Source organism: Lithobates pipiens, unplaced genomic scaffold, assembly GCF_037356315.1.
Source record: "Lithobates pipiens isolate NorthernLeopardFrog02 unplaced genomic scaffold, aLitPip1_a1.2 Scaffold_8, whole genome shotgun sequence".
Classification (NCBI taxonomy): domain Eukaryota; kingdom Metazoa; phylum Chordata; class Amphibia; order Anura; family Ranidae; genus Lithobates; species Lithobates pipiens.
In genome coordinates, this window is record NW_027507903.1 from 288,303,240 (window position 1) to 288,326,065 (window position 22,826).

Consider the following 22,826-nt stretch of genomic DNA (forward strand, 5'->3'; position numbering starts at 1 on the left):
AAAACGCCTGAAAAACGCCCCAGTGTGAAAGGGGTCTTAGGGTTTTAGATACACTTTAACCTCGTGAAAAAGGTACATGCTACTATTTCTTGTGCCCTTATCAAGTCCACACACATCCTTAGCTGCCAATACACTATGGAGGAATTGCACTAGGGAAGAAGACAAATGATGGAATTATATAAGTACAGCCCCAATATATCTGAGGTAAAGGAAGGAAACAAGTCATGAGAAACCATGAAGGCGGGAAGTAATTCCCTACCCTTATACTAGGTACTTGGTTCCATGCCAAACTCTGACCAAGACCGCTACATAGAACATTGATCTGTGATTACTTCCATACAAGAAACTCGGCCAACCACAGCGCCCAGTTATAATTCGCGCTCAGTCACATGACGGCGCCCTCCGGCGCATCTCAACCTATCAGAGCTCTCCTGGGCCGGCTCTGCGTCGAGGCCGTGGCATGCACATTGGTACAGCGGAAGCAGTAAGCTAGCTCCTGATTGGAAGATGTCAAGACACAATCGGTGACGCTGGTAGGGAAACATGGCGGCGACGAGTGCTCTGTTCTCCGATCTCCGGGAAATTAAGAAGCAGCTGCTGAGCGTGAGCTGGTTGTGCCGGGAGCGGGGCCTCCTACACAGCGTGAAATGGTGAGAGTGTGATGATGTGTGTCAGTTCTATGGAGGAGTGCCTGGAAAGCACATTGCACTCACACACAACACTTTGCAGCATTCTACATCCCCTCCAATGTTTAAAATAAATTAAAAAAACATATATATATATTTTTTCTTTATTTACTTTTTTTTCTTACTTTATTTTCTGCCTGTAGCCTCCTGGAATTCCAGAATCACATATCCCAAGAGGAGGCATTAGGCATTACTCTCCCCCTCCCCATTCATGTAAACAGAGGCAGTGCCAGTGTTTCGTCACATATGGTGACCCATTGCATTTGGCTACCCGCTGGACTGTGCATGCGCGACGCCACCATATGCGTTCCAACACTGGCGATCTGTGTGCGCATAATTTTGTGCCCACACCCTGAGCCCAGGTTCAAGCCCCACCATCTAAGTGGCCATAGAGTTAGATTATAATTATGGCGAGTGAAGCGCGGCGAGCAGCCCTGTGTTGGAACGCATATGGCGTTGCGCATGTGCACTCCAGTGTTTAGCAAAATGTGATGGGTAGCCGAATGTGACATGACACCAGATCTCTATGTGAGATTGGGCGACACAGTCCGTTCCCTATGGTGTAAAAAGGAAGATGGGATGTGAAATGTGGTAGGAGAGCGTTGTGAGAGGCAACAGGACAACGCTGGATCTGCTGATCCAAAATGTAAAGAGACTTTTATTGGGAGGATGATGTTCTTTGACCGTTGCAAGGTTTTACCCCCCTTTATGACCAGGCTTTTTTGCTATTTAGCAATGTTCTACTTTAATTGGTAATTGCGTGGTCATGCAAGGCTGCACCCAAGCTAACATGGCCATGGGTGATTTGTTAGGGCGATGGCTGGTGTTAGCGCTTTAATGATCACCCCACCATGATTGTTAGTGCTCATGCACACAGACGTATTAAAAAACTGACTGCAAAGCTAGCTCCGACGCCTGGAAAAATCATCGTTAAAAACACGATTTTTACCGCGTTTTGCATTGGCGTTTTTGCGCGTTTTTTAGCGTTAAGTAGCGTTTTTTAAGAAACACATCTCTTGGCTATAGCACTCAGAAAACAAAGAAAATATGTTGCGCGTTTATACGCGTTTTTGCGCGTTTTCCCACGATTCACGTTTTTACAGCTCTAGCTCCACGCCACGGAACGCACTGGTCCTGGGTTTTTTTTACAGCTTAAAAACGCCTATGCTATTTGCAGCTCAAAAACGCCTAGGTGGGCATGAAGCCATAGACTAACATGGACAGCCGTTTTTAAGCTGCAAAAAAAACTCAAAAAAGCGGCTGTAAAAACGTCCGTGTGCATGAGGTCTTATGGTGTCAGGAAACACATTATTTCTATTATTACATTGTAATATGAAATGGCTCAACTCACCATAATGCAGAATCAGTGGGATTCATGAGTGTGTCGCCAGCCACCCAGATGCAGCGCGCCCCCGTCGGCTGCCACCCAGATGCAGCTTGTCACTTGCCAGTGTAGCCTGCCACCCAGATGCAGCTTGTCACTACCTACCGTCAGATGCCACCCAGATGCAGCTTGTCACTACCTACCGTCAGATGCCACCCAGATGCAGCTTGTCACTACCTACCGTCAGATGCCACCCAGATACAGCTTGTCACTACCTACCGTCAGATGCCACCCAGATGCAGCTTGTCTCTACCTACCGACAGGTGTCACCCAGATGCAGCTTGTCTCTACCTACCGACAGGTGTCACCCAGATGCAGCTTGTCTCTACCTACCGACAGGTGTCACCCAGATGCAGCTTGTCTCTACCTACTGACAGGTGTCACCCAGATGCAGCTTGTCTCTACCTACCGACAGGTGTCACCCAGATGCAGCTTGTCTCTACCTACCGACAGGTGTCACCCAGATGCAGCTTGTCTCTACCTACCGACAGGTGTCACCCAGATGCAGCTTGTCACTACCTAACGTCAGGTGTCACCCAGATGCAGCTAGTCACTTCCTACCATCCCGTGTCACCCAGATGCAGCTTGTCACTACCTACCGTTACATGTTACCCAGATGCAGCTTGTCACTATCCTGTCACCAGATGTAGAATGTCACTAGTTGCCAAAAAATACCAGTAGCAGCTTGTCACTTAAATTAAAATGTAAAGGCAATTTGTAGTGTGTGTGGGGTTTCTTCCCCCCCCCCCCCCCCCCCAGTAGTGAAAGACTTAAGGTTACACAGCTTCTGACAGCCTCTCCCCAGTGGCGTCCAAGCGAGTAAACTTGCACATGCACATTTGCTGGTCCTATCCCAGAGTGAGTAAGCGAGGACAGACAGTGAGAGATAATGTAAATAATCTTTGTCTGCCTGTGGCAGCAACTCTGTCAAAAGCAGCCCTGTTTTAAGGGCAGAGTGGCAGGGTGGGCAGTGAGAGTCCTCTCTCTTCTCACCTGCCACACCACTGACAGAGCAGCCTTTGGGGCCCGGTTGCAGAGGCATCACGACTGACACCGGTCAACAGTTTGGGGGTTGGGGACCCCGGTTTACCTACACATGGCTTTTTTTTGTCATTTGCTCAGCCAAATAGCGGGTTCTGGCCATAAAACATTTCCTGGGACCTGCTGATCGGCTTGTGCTGTAGCGAATGACAGCACAGTTGGGGTGGCGGGCATTCGCCTCCTACCTAGAAATATTAAATCATGTGCATGTACAAGATTTGTCGCAGCGGGACTGCCCTGCTGCATAGAGCTGCACAATTAATTGTTAAAATCTTGATTCGATTCAACCCCTTTCATGATCTCTATTGCAGAGTTTGCTGATTCTTTCATATAACAAGTGGAGAGACTTATCTGCTCACTAGGCTGTCAAAAGAAAACATCCCTGGCGGTCTGCCCAGTTTTTAAAATGAAACACTGTAACTAACTTCCTTCTTAGATCAAATGGAAACTTCTGTGTGTAAAGAAAAAAAATCCAGGAAGTCTGCCAAGTTTTTAAACAATGGTGTAAATGCAGGAAGTTTAACCACTTAAAGTCTAAATCTTTTTCTGACACTTGCTTCTTAAGGTAAAATCAATATTTTTTGCTAGAAAATTACTTACAAACATTATATATATTTTAGCAGAGACCCTAAGGAATAAAATGTCAATTGCTGCAATATTTTATGTCGCACTGTATTTGCCCAGCGGTCTTTCCAGCGCAATTTTTTGGGTAAAAATACACTTCAATGAAAAAAAAAAACAGTAAAGTTTAGCCCAATTTTTTTTGTTTTAATGTGAAAGATGATGTTACGCCACAAGAATCGGGATATATCTTCTAAGCAAAAAAATCGTGATTCTCATTTTAGCCAGAATCGTGCAGCTCTACTGCTGCAGTATAAGTGTAATGGGCAGTCCTGAAAAGGTTACGTAGATGTTGGGTCTTATTCACAAAGCCAAATTGGTCATGGTGTGGTAAGTGTTTTGCATCAAACTGAGGCCGTGTACCCAGGTGTGTGCAAGACAGATGATCGCCCCTGGATGCGAGCAGAGTGCTTCCAGGGGTGATCGTCTTCCATACTTCCATATAGCTGTAACCACCGATCAACCTGTCATTGCTTCCTGGCTTTGGCAGTCTGCGTTCACTTGGGCTTCAGGCTGAGAGTTTGTTTTGCAAGATACTTGTAGCTCCACAGCTGATTTGGCCACGTGAATGAGTCCTTTGAATTAGAATATTGCTGTTTACGGTTTATATAGAATTTTCAGCTTGGGTGACTATGACCAGTAAGCTGCTTTGCTAAAGGTGGCTATAGATGATATTATTTTTTATTTTTTTTCTGATAAGCCAGTGGGTTGATTGGGGAAAAAAATAAAATAAATTCCCCCTTCCACACAAGTGAGGTGGATGAAGGAATCTTCCAGCTGGGACATTGTATTCTGACAGCAGGACTCTCTGCTGTCAGAACACATTAAAGCCCCATACACACTATCAGATTATCTGCTGACTTTTTCCTTCAGATTTACCAAAAGTATATAATATGAGGACAAACCTTAGGAGTTTCAATGTGTATGCAATCAGGCAGGCCCTTCTACTACATGGTTTTGGTAAATCTGAAGGAAAAACTCAGCAGATAATCTGATAGTGTGTATGGGGCTTTACTTGTAGATCAGCGGCTACAGCCACTAATTTTTCTAGCATTCCCAGTTGACAGTTAAGTTAATTGTTAAGGCCCGTACACACGAACAGACTTTTTGACAACAAACATGCAAATTAGCTGTTTTGGAGCAACATCCAACCGTGTGTACGCTCCATCGGACAAACTTTTTCGGTTTTCATCGGACTTTTGTTGGCTGTGCGAACGGACAAACTTTTTGACAACATAAGACCGATGGAGCAAAGTCTGATCGTGTGTACAAAAACCATCGGACCTTAGTACAAAGTACAAACACGCATGCTCAGAACTAGGGATGAGCAGAACACCCCCCGGTTCGCATCAGAACTTTCGAACGGACCGCAAATTCGTACGAACGTTAGAACCCCATTGAGGTCTATGGTACTCGAACGTTCAAAATAAAAAGTGCTAATTTTAATGCCTAATATGCAAGATACTGTCCTAAAAAGGGTTTGGGGACCTGGCTCCTGCCCCAGGGGACATGGATCAATGCCTAAAATGTTTTTAAAAATGGCCGTTTTGGCGAGAGCACTGATTTTAATGACGATTAAAGTGAAAAAAAAGTGAAATATTCCTTTAAATATGGTGCCTGGGGGGGTGTCTATAATATGCCTGTGAAGTGCCACATGTTTCCCGTGTTTAGAACAGTCCCTGCACAAAATGACATTTAACGGAAAAAAAGTCATTTCAAACTGCTTGCGTTTTTAATGTAATATCTGGTTCCGGCAATATGGATGAAAATAATTGAGAAAAATGGCATGGGTAGCCCCCCCTGCCCATTACCAGCCCCTTTGGGTCTTGTACGGATAATAAGGGGAACCCTGTACCCATATTAAAAAAAGGAAAGTCGTGGGGCCCCCAGGCCCTATATACTCAGAACAGCAGTATACAGGCGGTGCAAACAAGACAGGGACTGTGTAGATTTGTTGTGTTAAGTAGAATCTGTTTGTAATTTTGAACTGGTACATTTTTAAAGTGTAGCTCCAGTCAAAAAATCTATTTAAGCTTTTTGGAAAACATAGGGAAGGGTTATCACCCCTGTATAATTTGTTTTGCCGTCCGTCTTTTTTCCATCTCCCTTCCTGTTGTCTCCTTCCGTTTGCAAGTAGGAGACATTTGTAAGTTGGATGTTTGAAAGTAGGGGCCTGCCATATATGCTCTGCAGAAATGGCGGAACAAGGTGTTGGTGTTGCCACAACACTGTAAGCCCTCAAAGTGACTCTTGGTGGGCGCTGGAGCGCCCTGCTGTGAATGATATCAAGAATTGTAATTACATGCCATTGTTGAACAGTGGTAGAAAAATTGGGCCTTTGGTGGTTGTGGTGCTGGTGCCACAACACTATAAGTCCTCACAGTTACTCTCGGTGGGCACAGGAACGGGCCCTGCTGTGAAATATTATATCAAGAATTGTAATTACATGCCCCTGTTAAACAGGGGCTGAAAAATTGGGCCTTTGGCACTGGTGCCACGACACTGCAACCTCTCCCATATACTCTAGTTGTAGTGCAGGAATGAGCCCGCCTGCAAAGCATTGCATCAAAAATTGTTATTAAACGCCCCTGTTAAACAGGGGCTGAAAAATTGGGCTGGTGCTGGTATAGGTGGATATAATGGTGTATAGTGCGGTCAGGGCACGCAGACAACACGCACAATCTCCTACAACTGACTGCAAGCTCTATTACAGAAGAGCAATATAGCTAGCTATATAGGTGTATATAATGGTGTATACTGCGGTCAGGGCACACAGACAACACCCACAAACTCCTGCAGATTGCTAAAAGCTCAATTACAGAAGAGCAAGAACAAAAATCGGCCGATAACGAACGGTGTATACTGTGTTGAAGGTACACAGAGAACACCCACTAACTCATACAGACGCTAACACACTACACAAGGCCGCCGCGCTGGCGGCCTTATATAGTGTGGGGCGTGCACTACACAGCCTGAGCTATGATTGGCCACAGGCATCCTGCCTGTGGCCAATCATGGCTCTCCTCGCTGCTGGGACTGTGATTGGCCAAGCATGCGGGGTCACAGTGCATGCTTGGCCAATCATGAGCCAGCAATGCACTGCGATGGCGCAGTGCATTGTGAGCCGTGAGCGCTACACGAATTTGGCGCGAATGGCCCATAACGTTCGGTATTCGCCGAACGTGCGAACAGCTGATGTTCGAGTCTAACGTTTGTTCGACTCGAACACGAAGCTCATCCCTACTCGGAACCAATGCAAAAGATCAGACAACAATACAGAATTTGACCAAAGAGGCGTTGGAGTGTCTTTTGAAGTGTCGTCAGTACGTTGAAACATCACTACGTTCGCGTTTTTTGCCTAAAAAGTCTGATCGTGTGTATGCAATACAAACTTACGGCCAACGCCCTTTGTACAAAAGTCCACGGGAAAGTTTGTACAAAGTCCGATCGTGTGTATAAGGCTTTAGATTGACTTCTGTCAAACGGAATAGCCATACATGGATCTAAATTAGATTAATATATGGCCGGTTTATGTCTGTTAGACAGTGTACAGGGCAATGTTGATGTGCTAGATCTTATCGCATCACAAAATTTAGATGAGGCAAGATCATTAAAATCTTAGTGATAGTTGATTGCTATACAAGGCCTTACTAAATATGCATCTTGCTGTTGAGGAAATAATGCAGAAAACTGTAGTTGCATTAAAGTATATTAAAAAAATGTGACCCAAAAATACTAAATTTAGGTGCCGCTCAGGCAGAGATGTAAAGTCCAACTAGACGGCTGTGAGTGCAGGAGGGAGAGGGTGCTTGTCTTGGCTCCATGCTGCAGCAATGCCAAAGGAAAAGATCCATAAGTGCCAGTTCACACTAGTGTGATGCCAGACATCACATGCAATTCGCAGCACCACTGCTGTTCACGTTACATGCGATGTCTGTGCGGTGCGATGTCAGCCATACAGATAGTATTGCTGATATTGCACGACATTCGGTCCAAACATGCACAGGACCCTTTTTTCTGTTCGGACCAGAATCGGATCACATGTGTGTTCAAACATATGCGATCCGATTCATGTCTGAACTGTCAGTTCGCAGTGTGATATGCAAGCTAAAATGGGGGGTGTCGTTAACATATAATGACACTCCCCAGCAGTTCGCATATGGCAGTGTGAACTGCCGTGGCTGTTGGGTGCGATGCGGGAACCCGCAGTTGATTCGCAGGGTTCTCACTTTGCACTAGTGTGAACCGACACTAAGCCACACATCGTGAAGCAGACACGTGTGCATGGAGTGATATGAATGGCAGCCTCAGCCTGATTTCTACCTAGACCACACCCCCAACATAATCCCCCCCCCCCCCCCACACCATCATCACGTTGGGAGCATGGCCTGGCTGAGGCTGCCATTCATCTCACTCCATGCACATGAGTCTGCTTCATTATTTGTGGCTTAAGGATCTTGCCTTTGACATTGCTATATCAAAAAATGTCTTCATTAATTTTTGATGGCATAAGGCAGGGCTCGACAAATCCCAGGCTCCAGGTTGCCATGGTGAATGAAATATTGCACCCTGACGCCTGGGTTTTGTTAGCTGTCCGCATCTGCCTCCCTCTGGCTAACAGCACTATAGCTGAAAGATAGCCACAGGATGGTTTTTCAGTTCTAGGAGGGCGTCCTACCAGAAAAGTAAAATAAAATAAAAAGTAGAACTTTTACAGGTGTGTGTTTTTTGTGTTTAACTTTTTTTTTTTTTTTTTTGGGTGGACTTTTGCAGGGCATCCGAACTTGCATTCTCATTGGAATCCATACCCCTAAATGAGCTACCACCGACGCCTGCACTTACTGAGGTATGTTTGAGTATGTACATCTCTTCATCTTCTGGAAATGTTACTTGCTTGTCTTTGCTAACAAAGGTCCCATGTGGTACATTGGAAGTAGAAAACATATAGTACTTTTCCTGCCCACTTACTCTTGAGGATGCTGATTGGGCAAGGTTTGCAAAGTAGGATAAAAATGGACTGATAACCAACCTATGTATGTACAGTTTACATTCAGGGTAACTAACACTTTCTCTTTTTTTTTTTTTAAAGCAGATTTTTGGGTTATGCAAATATGAGATATTTATTTATTATTACTTGCATCTTGGTGTGCTTTGTGTATTTACTTCAGATCTGTGCTGTAATCCAGTCTGAAACTTTCTCTGTGTAGAAGCTTCCTATAATATAGACCGTTCACTGCTGATCCCTCATCTTGTACAGGATGACGGGTCTTGTATCCACCCCCTCCAGTAGTTTTTACAGGCAGCCTATAGTGGGTGAATCCTACAAAGTCCCTCCCACAGCTCTCCTGTTTGCAGAACATATGTGCAGCACAGTGGTGATGTCACCACTACTTTTAAAAAGTAACAACTGAGTTTGTAAAAGTATTTGGTGCACACAAAATGGAAAATTTAATACTTGCCTCCCTGTCATTTTCCTTTCCTGGTGCCTATCCATGGCAGCATACGCATGGTATGCTGCCATGAAGGCACCAGGAAAATGGAATAATTGCCTTTCTGTACTTTTCCTGGTGCCTATCCATGGCAGCATATGTCATGCGTATGCTGCCATGATGGCACCAGGAAAGTAGATTTATACCCATTGCAAGTATTGAGGAATATATTTAAATCCTAGTTTTTGTGTTCAAAGTATAGATTTAAATCATTTTGTGTTTCTATAGCCTATGCTTTGCAGATTATCTTTTTGGTTAAACTGAGCATTTGTTTTCCCCCATGCTCCACTAACCTCAATCTGGCCATAGATTATTAGAAGAAAATTTCTTGATTTCCCCATCAACACACTGTGTGATGGGGAAATCCCTCCCGCAGGGCCATCGTTTTCTTCTGGCGGGGGGAGCCGCCCCAGCTGAGAGAACACGCTGTGATTATAGCCGCTGGCAATAATCACATGAAAAATCCAAGCTGGTTGTGACCATGTTTTATTCGGTTGATCAACTTAGGTATATTCAGCCTGCCCATACATCTATGGCCGGCTTAGGTGCACAGGTTAAGCTTCCAGAATCTTGTATTTGTTTATGCTAGATGTAATCAACATTTAATGTGCTTTAATACATATTATATGCAAAATAACTGGGACAATAAATCGAGTCTGATTCCTATAGAAAATTACTCCACTCCTTTTTTTTTTTATTTTATTTCTCATGCTAAATATGATGTCCTCCTCGGTCCAAATAAAAACATATGTTTTGTCCTTGCCAGGAAGATGCCCAGGATCTGGATGCTTATACTTTGGCCAAGTCTTATTTTGACTTAAAAGAGTATGATAGAGCTGCTTACTTCCTTCGAGGGTGCAAGAGCCAGAAAGCTTACTTCCTGTACATGTACTCAAGGTATTTGGTAAGAACATGGTCCATTTTTGTTTGTAGAGTTAAAGGGTCAGTCTAGCCAATGTATTTAGATATAGTGTCAGGTGAATACTTATAGATAAGAACTATCTTCATGTGTCATAGATATCCCAACAGTGCGGGAATCCCCCCACCCACGATATAATCCTTACTGTTTCTGTCTACATTGGAGTTTTGGGTGTTCTGTACCTCCTATTACATTCTCTGTAATCTTAAATGCATAAAACAATGAAAATATATTCATTCCAATATCTTGTCTCACTGTTAGTGGAAAAAAAAAAAAAAAATATATATATATATATATATATATATATATATATATATATATATATATATAATTTCTCAGATCCCGCAGTGGAACTTACAAATTCATAAGCACTTCTCATTCTATTTTTCCATACCCAATTTTGTTTTGCCTTGTGCAAAGCATCACGCCACACCTTCCTGCTACGTTGCACTCCCACCACACTCTGCCACCAACCGCTCGCATGGCTCACTGTCGCAGATAAAGATTTGCCACGACTCTCTTTATGTCGTACCTATTCCTTATCATTCGTTGTCCCGCAGGTTGTTCGTTAGTTCCCCCTACGAATCGGACGGATTTTGTACTACCCGCTTAGGGGTTCGGTGAAACTGTCAAACAAGCCAGGTGTTTCTATTATTTTCTCACCAACTCAACTCCCATTCGTTGAGACCCCGCATCCTCGCAAAGCTGTATCAACAGCCTGTCACTCTTGTTGAGACCCTTGCAAATGCAATAACGTCTCAGCTACCCCTCACTCATAAAAATAAATATATAATGTATAAACCCCCTTTGCCACCACGCAGTTTCGGCCCAACAACCTGACACTCGTACAAGACCCTTGCAAACAAAATACCGTCTCAGCAGCCTGACACTCACTGAGACCCTTTCAACCACACAATATCTTCTCGAAACAAACCTCATACTCATTGGGACCTTTGCAATCGCACAATATCGTCCCAGCAGCAGGACACTCACCAGGACCCTTGCGACCACACAAAACCATCTCAAAAACCAACATCGCACACAGCGAGTCCCTTGTGACCACGCAATATTGTCTAAGCAAACCAGACTGAGGCCCTTTGCGACCATGCAGTATCATCGCATCACACCAGACTGAGACCCTTGCAATCACGCAATTTTGACGCAGCAGCCTAAAACACTCATAGTGACCTTCGCAACCATGCAAACGCCGGCTTATCTCCAGTAGCATCAAAACATTCCGGACAAAATCCAGATTACAAACACACCACAGGGCCAGTCAGCCTTGCATACATGCAACAACATCAAGTCATACATTTATCTTCAGTAGCGTACCGGCTACTCATCATCCTCTCTCTTTTCCTCAGGTTTCATCCTATACCAGGTTGGTCGTTTCTCCCCAGATGGGGAAAAAAAAAGTGTGTGTACAAGGAAGAGCATAGTCTCATTCCACCAGGGCCAATAGCATGGCAAGGGTAGGTCATTTTTTCTTCTCAGCTAAAGGAACATACATGTTACACTTATGTCACCCTCGTCACAGGTTTCCGGTTGACCCAGTATCGATCCGTGCTGCTAGGGTGTCACTAAGGTGTGCAATTCAGGGATCCTTCTCCAAAAACCCAGTCACTGTGCCCTGCTTTCCTTCTGTGCAAAACTACATCTCTTCATAACACTTGCACCCCCTTATTTTTTTTATAGTCTGAGTCATGTCGCAGGCTGGCGGTGATGACCTTACACCTACCCCTCTGTCACCCTCTAGGGGCTCAGAGAGTGGCAGACCACACAAGGCCATCACCTACCCTGCTACGGCCAGAAAGGCAGAGCTATTCAGGCTACTTTTCCTGACAACAGCTGCTACAGGACCCAGCACTCTTTGCAGCCCATATCTGGGGCCATCTCCCAGCTGCACTCTACTGTCTGCAACAGTTACTGACACGCAGACCAGAGTCGCAGCCCTGAAGACTTGCCTTCCCACGACCCTTCCTGACCCATTCGTGGTCATGGCGCTGGCTAGCCTCCTGCAGGTATGCCGGAGTCCTTCTACTGTCCTCCCTGCTTGCCTTGTCCCTGCCAGCCTCAGGAAGGACATCTTGGAGGGCAAGGACGTAAATTTCGCATCTCTGCTGATTTCGGTGCATGATGTGGCTGACAAGCGCATATGGGACGTATCAGTGGTCATTAAGTCGACAGACCCCAGGCTCACCTGCAGACTTAGTCACCAAATTCACTTTGGCTTTTGAGATGTTCAGGGATGTCTGCTTAGCTGCCTCCAACAGGAGGGAAGAACTGGACCTATATCTCCATTCAGTCACAGACCTAGGGTACAAGTATGGAGGGCATGCCTTTTTATGACTACCACTGCTCATTTTCAGTCAAGGCAGCCGCCAAGCACAGCCAGTTCCTGGTCAAGACAGACTAGAGCATTACTGACACGGACCTTTTCTGCCGCCATTTTGCAGGCCTCCGCACACCGATGTGCACCATTTGCCAGTCCACTACCCACATGGCGAATTGGTGCTCTGAAGCGACTGCAAGAAGCCCCTTCTACCCCCATTCCTACCCCAGCACTATTTAGGACCTCCAAGCAATCACGACCAGCAGATTAGGGCTATCTTTTCTCTAGGAGAAGCCCCCATTTGCAACAATTTTTTAATCACGGCGGATGCTTCCTTAGCCAGTGCAGGCTACTCCCATATTTGCACAGCATGCCATGAAGCTTATCCAAGCACCACCTGTCAAGTGAAACGGGTGGGTAAGTCCTGACTAGGCCGCATAGATGTCAGCTGTTTTGTGGTTCTTCCTCTCTACACACCCCACTCCCTTACTGGCCATATTCTTGGTACACGGCTTCACAGAAGAGTTCCACACCGGCCTCATCACTTTACCCTTCTCTACACACAAATGCAGGAATCTCCAGTCAACATCCATCAACACACAAGCAATTGACTCCTTACTGCAGTCAGAAGTGAATAAAGGCTTTATTATCGGCCCCTTCCCACAGTCGCCTTTACCAGTCTGGAGAGTCAGCCCTATTGGGCTTGTCAAGTGCAAGTCCAGTAATAAACTGTTAGTGCATGCCTTATCTGCGCCTCATTCTTCTCCCATCCCCAGGCTGAACTCCCTGATTCCCTCCGAGGGGTTTTCCCTCAAGTATGCCTCAGTTGACTTGGCCATCCAAAGCAGATATATCTGATGCATTCAAGTTCCTCCCTATCAAACTGTCTCTCTGGTGGTGGCACGGTATTAAGTGGAGGGAGTCCTGATACTTTGCCACCAAGTTCACCTTCAGGTCCAAGAACAGCCTGTGGCTGTTCAACATTTTTTTTGCTCAGCCCGTCACATGGATTTTGTCTCGCCAGGCCCGCTGTCACTGAGTTAGCCGCTACCTTGATGACTTCCTGCTTATCAAGCAATCAGGCACAACCCTGGCAGATCTAGACAAGTTAAGAATGATTTAGGCCAAACCTCAACGTGCCCATAGCCAAGCACAAAGTAGAAGGACTGGCACACTCCATTACCTTTTTAGGTGTCACGCTTGACACGCAAGCTAGCCTGTCTCTTGACAAACTAGCTCGTATCAGGGCAACAATCCACGACTTCACCCAGTCGCAAGGGTGCACCAGGAGGCAGTTGCAGTCCTTACTAGGGATGATGAACTTTGCAATGAGGATTATTCCTCAAGGACAGTCTTTCATATCGCAGCTTTTAGTCTTTCTCACACCAGTGCAAGACCCAGACCGAATTCACAAACTAGATCAAGCAGCAGTAGCAGACTTGGCTATTTGGGACGAGTTCCTCACCAGCTGGAAAGGCATTTCAATGTTCATTCCGGCAGTGTCAGACGAGCCGCCACAGGTGGTCATTAGTGCCGCAGCCTCCATCGGCTTTGCGGCCATATTTGTTCACCGAATCTAGGCCCCCAGAAATTCTCTTAATCCCTGATTTTACCCAGTCCTCCTGTCTCGGAGCTATATCCCATTGTTGTAGCTGCCCAGGTCTAGGGCCACACTTGGACAAAACAGATGGTGCTTTTCACCACGGACAATCAGGCCACGGCCGACATCATTAACAAAGGCAGATGCTGGGCAGGGACTGGAATGAAGCCGTAATCAGCTTCGTTCCAGTCTCCTCAGCGTAAACACGGAAGCGACGTCATGACGTCACTTCCCGTTTACTCGGCTGCCAATGGCGCCAGTTTAAAAAAAATATCCGGTATTCAGAATCGCCGTTTTCGGCGATCTGAATACATTGAAGTGTAAAGGAGGGGTGGGGGGTCTTTTAGACCCCCGATCCCTCCATAAAGAGTACCTGTCACCACCTATTACTGTCACGAGGGATGTTTACATTCCTTGTGACAGCAATAAAAGTGATCAATTTAAAAAAAACAAAAAAAAAAAACAATTTTTAGTCATTTTAAAATAAAATAAATAAAAAAATAAAAAATGTTTTTTTTAAAGCGCCCGCCGTCCCCGCGAGCTCGCGAAGCAAAGAAAACGCATACGGAAGTCGCGCCCGCGTATGTAAACGGTGTTCAAATCACACATGTGAGGTATCGCCGCGATCGTCAGAGCGAGAGCAATAATTCTAGCACTAGACCTCCTCTGCAACGCTAACCTGGTAACCGTAAAAAATGTTTAAAGCGTCGCCTATTGAGATTTTTAGGTACCGTACTTTGTCGTCAATCCACAAGTGCGCGCAATTATAAAGTGTGACATGTTTGGTATCTATTTACTCGGCGTAACATTATCTTTCACATTACGCAAAAAATTGGGCTAATTTTACTGTTTTGTTTGTTTTTTATTCATGAAAGTGTCCCTTTTCCCAAAAAGTTGCATTTAAAACACCGCTGCACAAATACCGTGTGACATAAAATATTGCAACAATCGCCGTTTTATTCTCTAGAGTCTCTGCTAAAAATATATATATAATGTTTGGGGGGTTCGAAGTAATTTTCTAGCAAAAAATATGGATTTTAACTTGTAAACACCAAATTCCAAAAAATAGGCTTAGTCATGAAAGGGTTAATTTTTCTGAAGACATGTTCCAGGCAAATACAATATCGCTGATGATGCGCTGTCCCGTTTCAACCTTACCTTGTTTTTCTAGCTGGAGCTGAACCAAAGACTACTCCTCCTGTCCCATCCTGGTCGTTGCTGATGATGGATTAAAATCACACCTTGCCAACGCAACCCAGCTCATCAACGAATCCTTGGCATGCAACACACTGCAGGCCTATCACACTGCTTGGAATGCTTGCCGCAAGTTTTTGGCCTCTTGCCCTGGAGCAGCGATAGGCGACATTAGACACGTCCTAGCCTTCAAATCCTATTGCCATACCCAGCTAGCCCTTGCTCACAACACCATCATGCTATACCTGGCCGTAGTCCAGCATTTTCTGTTATTACAGAACCCCAGTAAACTGTCAGTATTCTTGGCCCATGCAGTTAAGTCACTCCTACGAGACATACAGAAGCCCCAACCTGTAGCCAGTGGCAAACGCCTACCTATCACGAGTGCCATCTTCAGGGACATGTTTGAAATCCTTACTCGTTCTCCCTTTTGGGGCTTTGCCCAGCCTTGTCATCTGAGTGGCCATCTACCTGGCCTTCTACGGTTCTACGACCTAGTGAATTTACCGTCAGCACCTCTGGTAGTCCGACCCTGCTCTGACGCCACCTGACTCGCTTTTCGATCCATTACACCCTTCATCTCACAGTCAACAAAGTGCAAAATACTGGCACTGGGGTTGACATCAGCCTGTTTCAGACTAACAATACCTGGTGCCCAGTGACAGTCCTCGACTGACTACTGTCCTTACTAACCAGCCAATCTGAAGATAGCCCATTGCTACCCTTTCTAACCAGCACCCTCAGTGGCAGCCAGTTTGTCAAGCATGTCAAGATCCTCCTAAGCAACTTGGGCTTCAACCCCAGTTAGTTCTCTGGACATTCCTTCCGGTTTGGAGCAGCCTCAGCTGCCTCCCAACATGGAGTAACGGACCACGTATTAAGAAACTAGGTAGATGGAAGTCTGCTTTCTTTACCACCTACATCCCCATTATTGTATGTATATTTTTTTTTTTTTTTTTTTTTTTAGCTTAGCAAAGAGTGTTGTAACACGGAACCTCCTTTGGCGTACCCTGCTAAAATCGTGCAAAGGTGTAAACCCAACTTAAAACAAGAACAGTACATTCAAACAGTCGCCACACAGGGTGACAAGACCTGCTCAGAAGCAAGGAAGGACACTGTCAGAGGAAAAATTATGTCTCTTGAAATTTAGGAGGCAGCCAAGAATGCATTGGAGAGCCAAGCACCATAAGAATATAAAAACTTAAATGACAGACATAATCCAAGTGTAGAACTAAGATGTCCTAGGCCAGTGATGGCGAACCTTGGCACCCCAGATGTTTTGGAACTACATTTCCCATGATGCTCATCTATACCACAGAGCACAGGAGCATCATGGGAAACGTAGTTCCAAAACATCTGGGGTGCCAAGGTTTGCCATCACTGTCCTAGGCCATCAGAAAAGCTAGAAAAAAGTTTAAGTGCTCATGCACACGGACGTTTTAAAAAACTGGCTGCAAAGCTAGCTCCGACGCCTGGAAAAATCGGCGTTAAAAACGCGATTTTTACCGCGTTTTGCATTGGCGTTTTTGCGCGTTTTTTAACGTTAAGTAGCGTTTTTTAAAGAAACATCTCTTGGCTATAGCACTCAGAAAACAAAGAAAATATGTTTCGCGTTTTTGCGCGTTTTTCCGCGATTCGCGTTTTTACAGCTCTAGCTTCGCGCCACGGAACGCACTGGTCCTGGGGTTTTTTTTACAGCTTAAAAACGCCTATGCCAATTGCAGCTCAAAAACGCCTAGGTGGGTATGAAGCCATAGACTAACATGGACAGGCATTTTTAAGCTGCAAAAAACGCTCAAAAAAGCGGCTGTAAAAACGTCCGTGTGCATGAGGCCTAATATTTAAGTATTAGAGGAATCAAGCCATATATTCAAACTTTTGTGGAATTTCTTAGGACAACCCCGGGAGAGATGTGTGCTTGTACAGGTAAATCGCCATATTTACTAGAGATTTCACTGTTACATGTATTTTAACATAACACTAGCATACATACCTAAATATTTCTTCATCCCCTGTTCTTCATCACACATCAGCATTTGAGCTGGAAGAGAGAGGGGCAGAACATCTAGGTAATTGGACTCTGCTACATGCAGAGTTGCTGACTTGGTGCTTATGTATGCTTCTTTCTTATCTAGTCAGCAGGCTGACTAAACTAAAGTGACACCACTGTATTTCTTAATCTTAACACTTGAAGTAGTCTAGCCCTCCTGGCTGTTCGGTTTGACAGATGTGGCTGGACAGAATTACAAATCCTTTGACATGTAAGGCTCTCACATGTGTATTTTAACTGTTTGTTTTTAACTACTTCAGCCCCCCCGGAAGATTTGGCTGCTCAATGACAGGCCATTTTTTGCGATGCAGCACTGCGTCGCTTTAACTGACAATTGGGCGGTCATGCGACGCTGTACCCAAACAAAATTAACGTCCCCCCCCCCCCCCCCACAAATAAAGCTTTCTTTTGATGATACAGTATTTGATCATCTCTGCGGGTGTTTATTTATTTTATTTTTTTGTGCTATAAACAAAAAAAGCGTCAATTTTAAAAAAAGGTAATCTTTTGTATTTTTTGCTATATCCCCAATATTTTTCAAAAACTTTTTTTTTTCCCCTCAGTTTAGGCCAATATATATTCTTTTACATATTTTTGGTAATAAAAATCGTAATAAGCATAAATTGGTTTGCGCAAAAGTTATTGCGTCTACAAAATAGGGCCTAGATTTATGGCATTTTTATTATTTTATTTACTAGTAATGGTGACGATCCACTAATTTACGATTTACTAAAACACTTGCACTCATAATCTGGTGCAGCTGTGCATGGTGGCTGGGTTCTAACTTCAGCTTGTTCAATTAAGCCTTGGTAATAAAACCCAGAAGCTGATTGGTGTGTTATGCAGAGTTGCACCAGATTTTGCACTCTCTAGTTTTAGTAAATTACCTCCACACCGTCACACTATATAGATTCAAAAATTAAAACACTGCACTTGATCATCGTAATTTATGTATTTATTAATTTTTTTGTTTTTTACTACCGCTTTAATCAAGATTTAAAGCGGTAGTAAACCCGCTGAAAATTTATTTTATTTTTTTCATACCTGCAAGGGAAAAGGCATAATGATCTAGTATGCACATACTAGCTCATTATGAAATGCTTACCTTAGAACGAGGCCCCTATATCTCGCCCGATACACGCCAAGGGAGCTGACATGTTCCCTCTGCGTTTCTTCCAGATATCGCGGCTCCGGCACTGTGAGTGATTTTTTTCCAGCAGGGTTCGGGTCTGCCGGGCTTCCAGCCGAGAAACCCCTATGCGCATGCGCCGCTGCAATCAGCGGCTCATTGCCAGGGGAATATCTCCTAAACCATACAGGTTTAGGAGATTTTTTTTTTTTTTTTTTAACCTACAGGTAAGCCTTATTATAGGCTTACCTGTAAGTAAAACTGAAAAAAAGACTATACAACCGCTTTAAGAGGTTTTTGATGCTGTGGATTTTTTATTTTTTTTCCTTTCTTTTGGGATAAAAAAACAAAAAATGACTACAAATGCACACATTTTTAATGAATAGTACTGCTGAGGTTGATGAGGATAGGTGAATATGGTCACTGTCTGATTTATTTGAGCTTTTATTGAACACCCCAAGCAACATGTCTAGGGTGTGCACTTGTGTATGGTAGTTAAACAGAGTGCAGTACCAAGCATCTTGCTAGGAACATGTCTTGGTGAAATGCTTTGCAGTGTACGTGGAACTTGCTTTCCAAGGAACAGTGAGTATTAAAATGAGTGCTGGGAGTACCTCAAAAGCAAGTGGGGATTTTTAATACAGCTGTCCACACTGCCAAACTCTGCTTTTTTGAAGATCCAAGCTGTGCTGAAGAATGTTCATTATCAAACACAGCAGTGTTAAATGCTGGTGTCCCCCGTTGCACTCAGACACTGTGTCACTTCAGGACAATAGGGCTGAAGGATGTAACCACAAAGGGCAAATGGGGTTCAGACATCCTACACTCAGAAGTGTACAGATTACTGAAGATATTTTTAGTAAGCAGCGAAGTGGAGATCATCAGGACAGGTAAGTATTTATTTCTTTTATACGGGGAGCTGATCATTTTGTTTTAAATAGAGCTAGTCGTATTAAATGTACATTTTAATGTTTTCAGTTTTAGCAAACATGAATTTATATATGGCTATCTTGTAAATAACTACTGCAGCTAATTATGATTACCATTGTTTCCTCTAGTCTGGAGAGAAGAAGAAAGATGATGAAACTGTAGATAGTTTGGGTAAGCATTTTGTTATACAGTTTGTGGCAGTGCTTGATGGCCTGTATTTTAGTTTTTTCCTAAAACTTTACATATATCTTGCTGTATTAATAGTTCCCAACCTTTTCCGTACCCTACACCCCTAGCATAAGCTTCAATAATGTTATTTCTAATTTGTGAACCACATACAATGATGCGATTGAACACATTTTTTAACCTCTCTGACGGTTTTCCGAGTGTGGCTTGGGGTTAAATCTCAGTACCATTAGCGGTATCCCCGAGTCACACTCAGGATTGCATTGCAGGATCCTGGTGCAGTGTACTTGTGTGCTGGGCTCCGTTCTCTGCGAGCGTCATGACGCACGGGGCAGAGCCTGGCTGCAAATTCAAAAAATTTAAAATATATAACGCATACAGTACACTGTAATCTTACAGATTACATTACTGTATGAAATAATTTCACATCCCTTTTGTCCCTAGTGCTTTGTCCAGTGCCCTGCATGAGTTTTATATTATGTATACTGTTCTTTCTGCCTGGAAACTTGAGATTGTCCATAGCAACCAATACGTCAAGTGGTTTTAGACCAGCTAGAAAACAGTGATAATACATTAGAACACTTGCAAAATTGCGCGATAGTGAATCGTAGGATAATTCATTTTATTATTATATTATTTTTTATAATTATTTATAGTTCTGTATTATAATTTATGATTTTTTGCTTCAAACTTTCATACCCGGGATATCTACTAAACTCTTGTTTGGACAGATTTAAGTGTGATTGCTAAGAATTACAGGCCTACAATATAAAACACCAAATTTCTATGCAAAACAATGTACCGCTTTGAGACGCAAAAATCTAACATAATCATACCGCCAAGGAGGCTACAAAAAAAAACACGCATGAAAATAGTTGAACTATGTATTTATGACCCATTCTTCCATAGTCTTCATGTTTCCAGCAGCAAAATATCCATCAAATTCGAATACGTTTAAGAATTTTTTTTTTATATTTATGAATGTGAGTGAAAAAATATACACATTGCCTTTTTTATAATGGTTTTAAAAGCAATACTCTGACAATCAGTTACCGGTTTTACTTATATGTTTAGTTTGTTATTTTCCTTTTTGATTAAATACACACTGGGGTGGATTTACTAAAGGCAAATAGGCTGCACTTTGGAAGTGCAGTAGCATTCATTTTTGCCAGAGCATAGTAAATGTAGTGAAGCTTTGCTTTGTAAAAAAATACCCAATCAGTTGCAAGGAAAAAAATAAAATAAAAAAAGCAGTATTTTTGTTTGCATCTGATTGGATAATAGAAACCAGCAGAGCTTTACTACATTCACTAAGCTCTGTGGAAAATAAGTGCAATTGCACTTGCAAAGTGCACAGTCTGTTTGCTTTTAGTAAATCCACCCCACTGAGGTTACTATTTATGCAACACAACCACCCACTAGCACTGTGAAAGGCCAATTGGGGTTGATTTACTAAAACCGAAGTGTACAAAATCTGGTGAAGCTGTGCATGGTAGTCAATCATTGTCTAAAGCTGGCCATACACCTATAGATTATCTGCAGATTTTCTATGGTTGGATAGAAAAAGTGCAACAGATTTCTCCATGTTCGCTAAACTGTGTAGATGGAGTTATCTCCCACTTTTTCCATCTAACCATAGAAAATCTATAGGTGTATGGCCAGCTTTACTTCAGCTTGTTCAATTAAGCTAGGAAAAAAAAAGCTGATTAAACAGAGCTGCATCAGATTTTGCACACTCCGGTTTCACTGAAGAGTATTCATCATCAAAACCTGTAGTTCAATAAATGCTGTGACATGATCAGCATGTTAGTGATTACATAAAAAATAAAATAAAATGCACTACATGCCAGTTCTCACTATCGCATCCCAGTCCCGCATGATTTTTTACACTGTAGTGTCATCTTTAAAGGGGAACTATAAAGGCTCTTTTAAACTGACGTTTCATCCTTTTATGTCCAATCTATCTATATTCAGCATATATACCATGAGAAAGTTACTGTGTGTATATCTAATGTATAAGGATTGTGCCATTGAAATGCATGTTATTGGAATCATTGGAGGCACGAGAAGCCTCATTTGAGCTTCACATACATGAATTGCTTTTTCATCCATGGATTTTAAGTGTGTTTTGTGTGTAGCCAAAACTTTATTTCTAGTATTGGATAGAGTAGGAAATAGTTAAATTCCCCGTCACTTTATTTTTGGCTGTCTGTGTCGCCTTGCGGTGCTTTCTCTTCACTTCCTGTCTCCGAGATGAAACAGGAGAGTGGAAATCTCTCCAAAATAAGGAAGATGTCCTCTTAGGGCTGCCTGTAAACTATATACATTGCACATGAACTATATCAACAGCAGCTGTGTCTGATTAGTTGTAGCCGCTGTTCAGCCTACAATATTCTGCCTGGCTGCTTTGAGACCCGTCCAGTGGGAGGCAGCCAATGGGGCTGTCCACTCCGTGAATTTCATCCGGTGTCTCGGATCTGAACAATAGGCTAGCTTTAGATAGTTGTCAGTGGAATAAGGTCCCTATTTGAAGAATTTCACTCCTAGTGTTGTGACCACTCAAAATGTAGGGTTTTCTCTGCTTTTCAGTCACAGTGATATTTGTCACAAGTGCTTAATAGAAATGCAAATCTTCCTAGTGGGGACACAGATGGCAATAAAAACTTGACAGGTGTTTAATTCTGTATAATTTTATCTGTAACCGTGATGATGTACTGTGCATTTGATTGGTGTGAGGAGAGTGTGTATTGCAAACATGTGAGCAAGTATAGTTGGCCATAGATGGTTTGAATCTCAGCTGCTTCAGCAGGGATCGGCTGAGGCTTGAACAATGTATGGGCAGGCTGAATGTACCCAAGTTTATCGATTCAATACAGGTACAACCAGTATGTTGGATTTTACACACGATTGTTGCTGTTATAGCAGTGCTATACGCGGCTGTTATAGCGGTAATCGCTGTTCCCCTGGCAGGGACAGCTTCCTCCTCTCCGGTCAATGGCTGGCTTATTAATCATATAACCTGTATTCAGTTTTCGTTATTTGTATGATGCAACAATATAGTTTACAATAATTTAGTATTATGCACATGGTTACTTTAAAAGAGAAGTATGGCAAGAGTTTTTTCGGTCCCACTTCCCTTGTGGATGACGAGTGCACTTGTGCTCTCCTGTGATCCAGAATCAACTGGCGGGGGGCTGCTGCCTTCTGAAGTCACAGAAACCCCCCCCCCCCCTCGGCTTGCCAGCTGGCTTAGCCTCTCAGTGCT

General features: G+C 43.5%; 1 protein-coding gene across 1 annotated transcript in view; it reads left to right on the forward strand.

The window, feature by feature from the left end:
• Window positions 1-466: 466 nt before the first annotated feature.
• CDC23 (cell division cycle 23) overlaps window positions 467-22,826 on the forward strand; it is a 48,839-nt gene continuing 26,479 nt past the window's right edge. Inside the window, exons 1-4 of the mRNA XM_077472352.1 lie at window positions 467-650; window positions 8,506-8,578; window positions 9,988-10,125; window positions 19,504-19,546. Of these exons, the coding sequence (XP_077328478.1) occupies window positions 544-650; window positions 8,506-8,578; window positions 9,988-10,125; window positions 19,504-19,546 (361 nt within the window). The 5' untranslated portion in view covers window positions 467-543. The remainder of the gene's footprint in view (window positions 651-8,505; window positions 8,579-9,987; window positions 10,126-19,503; window positions 19,547-22,826) is intronic.